Here is a 3,139-nt window from a genome sequence, read left to right as displayed (position 1 = left end):
TGTGCGGCGATCGCTTCATCAGATCGAGCGCGGACGGCGTACTCGCGATGAGAAGCTGCGGCTGGCGAAGAATTCCGGGGAGATGACGACGGCAGACCTGCGCAAGCTCGTGGGCGCATCACCGTACGTCGAGCTTTCAGAAGACCTGGCGCCGGCGCAGATGCGTGCGCTGGGATCTGTGTTGCTGACCCAGCAGGCGCAGCGCATCGGCAAGAGCACGGCTATGCTTGTTTCTGCCGTTGAGCAGGCGCTGGTGCTGTTCTGGAGACATTTGTCGTTCTTCATGGGCGGAGGTGCTGCTGCTGTTAGCAATGGTGGGGAGTGCGTTTATGGCAGCGTGGGTCGGGCCCAGTCGTCGATAGTTGTTGTGCCGACGTTGCAGGAGCGCGAGTTGCTTCGGTCGGATGTGTCGATTACGCTGCCGCCCTTGTTGACGCTGCTTTCGGAGCTGAAGTTGAGCAATGACGAGGTGGCTAATGCGGCGACTCACATGAGCTTTGTGCAGATGCTGGTCCGGCGCATCAAGGACCTGGTGCTGCGCGAAGGATCAGTGGTTTGATTTTTTTTTCCTCTTCATATTTTTTCCTTTTTATTATCCTCTTTTTTCTTGATTTTTTCCCATTCAAAAAAATTTCTATTCATTTTTTTGCTGCTTTCCTTGTTTTCTAATTTGGTTTTCAAATATTATTTTGTTATTTTTATATATTTACAAGTTTTATTAACACACTGACAAAAAAACATTAGTATCAAGCAAGCAACAAGTTAACTATGTCAGCAAACAAGCGCAGTAGTTCTAAATTCACAGCGGCCACTGTGCCAGCCAAAAGCACATTGAAGAAGGAGCGGCAGGCGGCCAACAGCAGCAACTCTGATGCGGAGTCAGACACTGGATCAGACACCGGATCAGACGATGAAGAGGAGGAGGAGGCTGGGCGCAGCTCGATGATTCGGAAACGTCAGCAATACGACGATGACAGTGATGACAGCGACTCTGAGGCAGAGACAGAAGCAGAAGCAGAAGCAGAAGCAGAAGCAGAAGCAGAAGCAGAAGCAGAAGCAGAAGCAGAGGCTGAGGCTGAGGCTGAGGCTGAGGCTGAGGCTGAATCTGTGGCTGTGGCTGTGGCTGTGGCTGTGGCTGAGAACGGCAGTGACCAGCATCCGGCAGAGTCTGACAACGACTCCGAAGCCTCCGATGACTATTTTATCGGCGACCTAGACAGCGGCGACACCTCAGCAGCAGCAGCCAGCAGTGGTAAAAGCAGCAAGGATAAGCTTCTGTCATCCAAGGATATTGAGCGTGCACAAAAGACCGAGAAGAAATCCGGAGTAGTCTACATGTCTCGTGTACCGCCATTCATGAAGCCCGCCAAGGTGCGGCATCTTTTAGAGAAATACGGGCAGATCGGGCGCGTCTACCTCGTAGAGGAAGAGGATAAGCGGCGCAAAAGCCGTGTGAAGAGCGGCGGCAACCGGCGCAAGCAGTTTGTCGAAGGGTGGATAGAGTTTAAGAACAAAAAATACGCCCGCGCCGTAGCTTCCATGCTCAATAATACGCAGATGGGCGGGAAAAAGCATGGGTTTTACCATGATGATCTGTGGAACCTCAAATATTTGCCCAAGTTCAAATGGCGGCATTTATCTGAGCAGCTTGCGGGGAGAAGGCGGCGAGGGAGCAGAGGCTGCAGAGTGAGGTTAGCCAGTCGAGGAAGGAGCTGGATGCGTATGTGAAGAATGTTGGTAGGGCGAAGATGCTTGGGAGTATGAAGGCGAAGCGGGAGGCGAAGGCGAAGAGTGGCGAGGAGGTTGTGCCGATGAAGGATAGGTCGAGGAATGTTTGGCAGCGGGATGTTGTTGTGCGCGGCAATGGCGGCATGGCAGCAAATGGTGCTGGCGGGGATGCCCTGGATGGCGCACCAGGCAGTAAGCGCCGCAAAACCCAGGGGGAGCGCCAGGACGATGGCGCGGCGCAGAAACGCGGGTCCATGGCTAGTGTGCTGGATAGGATTTTCTGAGATTGTAGAATTTTTATTCATTTTCTTTTCTGAACGCGGGGGTTGATTGGGATTAACCGATCAAATTTCAAATTACAATTTTTTTATGTGTGTTGTGTGAAAAAAAAAAAAAAAAATAAAGCTACACACTTGATCCAACCAAAAGTATTATATAATATATAATTTATTTTTCTTCTCGCTTACCAAAGTTTCTCGTAATATTTTTTATTTATCTATTTGGCTTTATCCTTTAAATATCTTTAACACACCAAAAGTAAAACAGCACCGACAATGGCATCATCTTTGGCTAGTCAGCTGTACCGAATGCGCACGGTGGACCGCATGGTCAGCGGCGAGCGCGCACAAAAGATCCGCGCGTCGTTCCTTTTCGACGGGCACCAGGCGGCGGACATGGATAACCAGACGATCTTTGACATTGGTCGCGACGGCCTCAACGAGCTGCGCAAGATGAACAATAAATTCAGCACATACGCCAACACGCTCTTCTCCGAGGCGGTCAAGGACATGGACCGTGTGCTGCAGACCAAGGAGGAGAACGAGAAGCTAGACAAGAGCATCCAGGCGTTCCTCTTCCTTCTGGCGCCGTACTTCTTGACCAAGCCGGCGGGAAAGGCACTGGAGTGGCTGGTGCGGCGGTTTAGGATCCAGGAGTTTAACGCCAAGGATGTGCTCGCAGCCATCATGCCGTACCACGAGACAAAGGCGTTCCTGACAATGCTCACGATCATCACGTTTAGCCCCGAGGACATGGCGGTGTTCGGGTTCCTTGTGACGCAGAGAAAGGCGCGGCGGCTTTTGGACCGCGCAACCCTCCAGGCGCAGTGCCAGATTGACCGCTCGGTGCTGGCGTTTATGTGCCAGGCGGTGTTTCGCGCAAGCGCGCAGGCTTTGGACTACCCGGGCCTGCACTCATTCTACGCCACGATCGTCCCGCAGTACCTGGGCCAGCTGGGCCAGGTCGACGGCAGCACGGTGCAGTTTGTCCTGCCTCTTGTCATGGACGGGCTCGCGCTGGCCAGCAGGGACGCGCAGGTCGCAGCGTATATGGTGCTTGGGGCGCTGGCCACGCGGGTGACGCTGACGCGCGACGCCACCGACCGCGTGCTGTGCGCGGTGGCGCAGCGGCC

At 53.5% G+C, this 3,139-nt stretch overlaps 1 protein-coding gene across 1 annotated transcript; it reads left to right on the top strand.

Annotated features, from left to right (window-relative positions):
• The first annotated feature begins 1,105 nt into the window (after positions 1-1,105).
• BX661DRAFT_190706 (uncharacterized protein) lies at positions 1,106-2,106 on the top strand. The gene is made up of 2 exons (XM_051537650.1): positions 1,106-1,619; positions 1,697-2,106. The coding sequence occupies exons 1-2, from the start codon at positions 1,540-1,542 to the stop codon at positions 2,010-2,012; spliced, it is 396 nt and encodes a 131-aa protein (XP_051388486.1). The 5' UTR covers positions 1,106-1,539; the 3' UTR covers positions 2,013-2,106.
• Positions 2,107-3,139: the final 1,033 nt, after the last annotated feature.

This window comes from Kickxella alabastrina (genome assembly GCF_025024165.1).
Source record: "Kickxella alabastrina strain RSA 675 chromosome Unknown BX661scaffold_83, whole genome shotgun sequence".
Taxonomy (NCBI): Eukaryota; Fungi; Kickxellomycota; class Kickxellomycetes; order Kickxellales; family Kickxellaceae; genus Kickxella; species Kickxella alabastrina.
This window is presented reverse-complemented; position numbering and strand designations above follow the sequence as displayed.

What these genes read in the sequence shown, in the direction of transcription:
- BX661DRAFT_190706 (XM_051537650.1), top strand. Translation starts at nt 1,540, where the DNA reads ATGCTCAATAATACGCAGATGGGCGGGAAAAAGCATGGGTTTTACCAT. An exon ending in AACCTCAAATATTTGCCCAA is followed by an intron (nt 1,620 to 1,696) that starts GTTCAAATGGCG and finishes GAGTGAGGTTAG; the next exon opens with CCAGTCGAGGAAGGAGCTGG.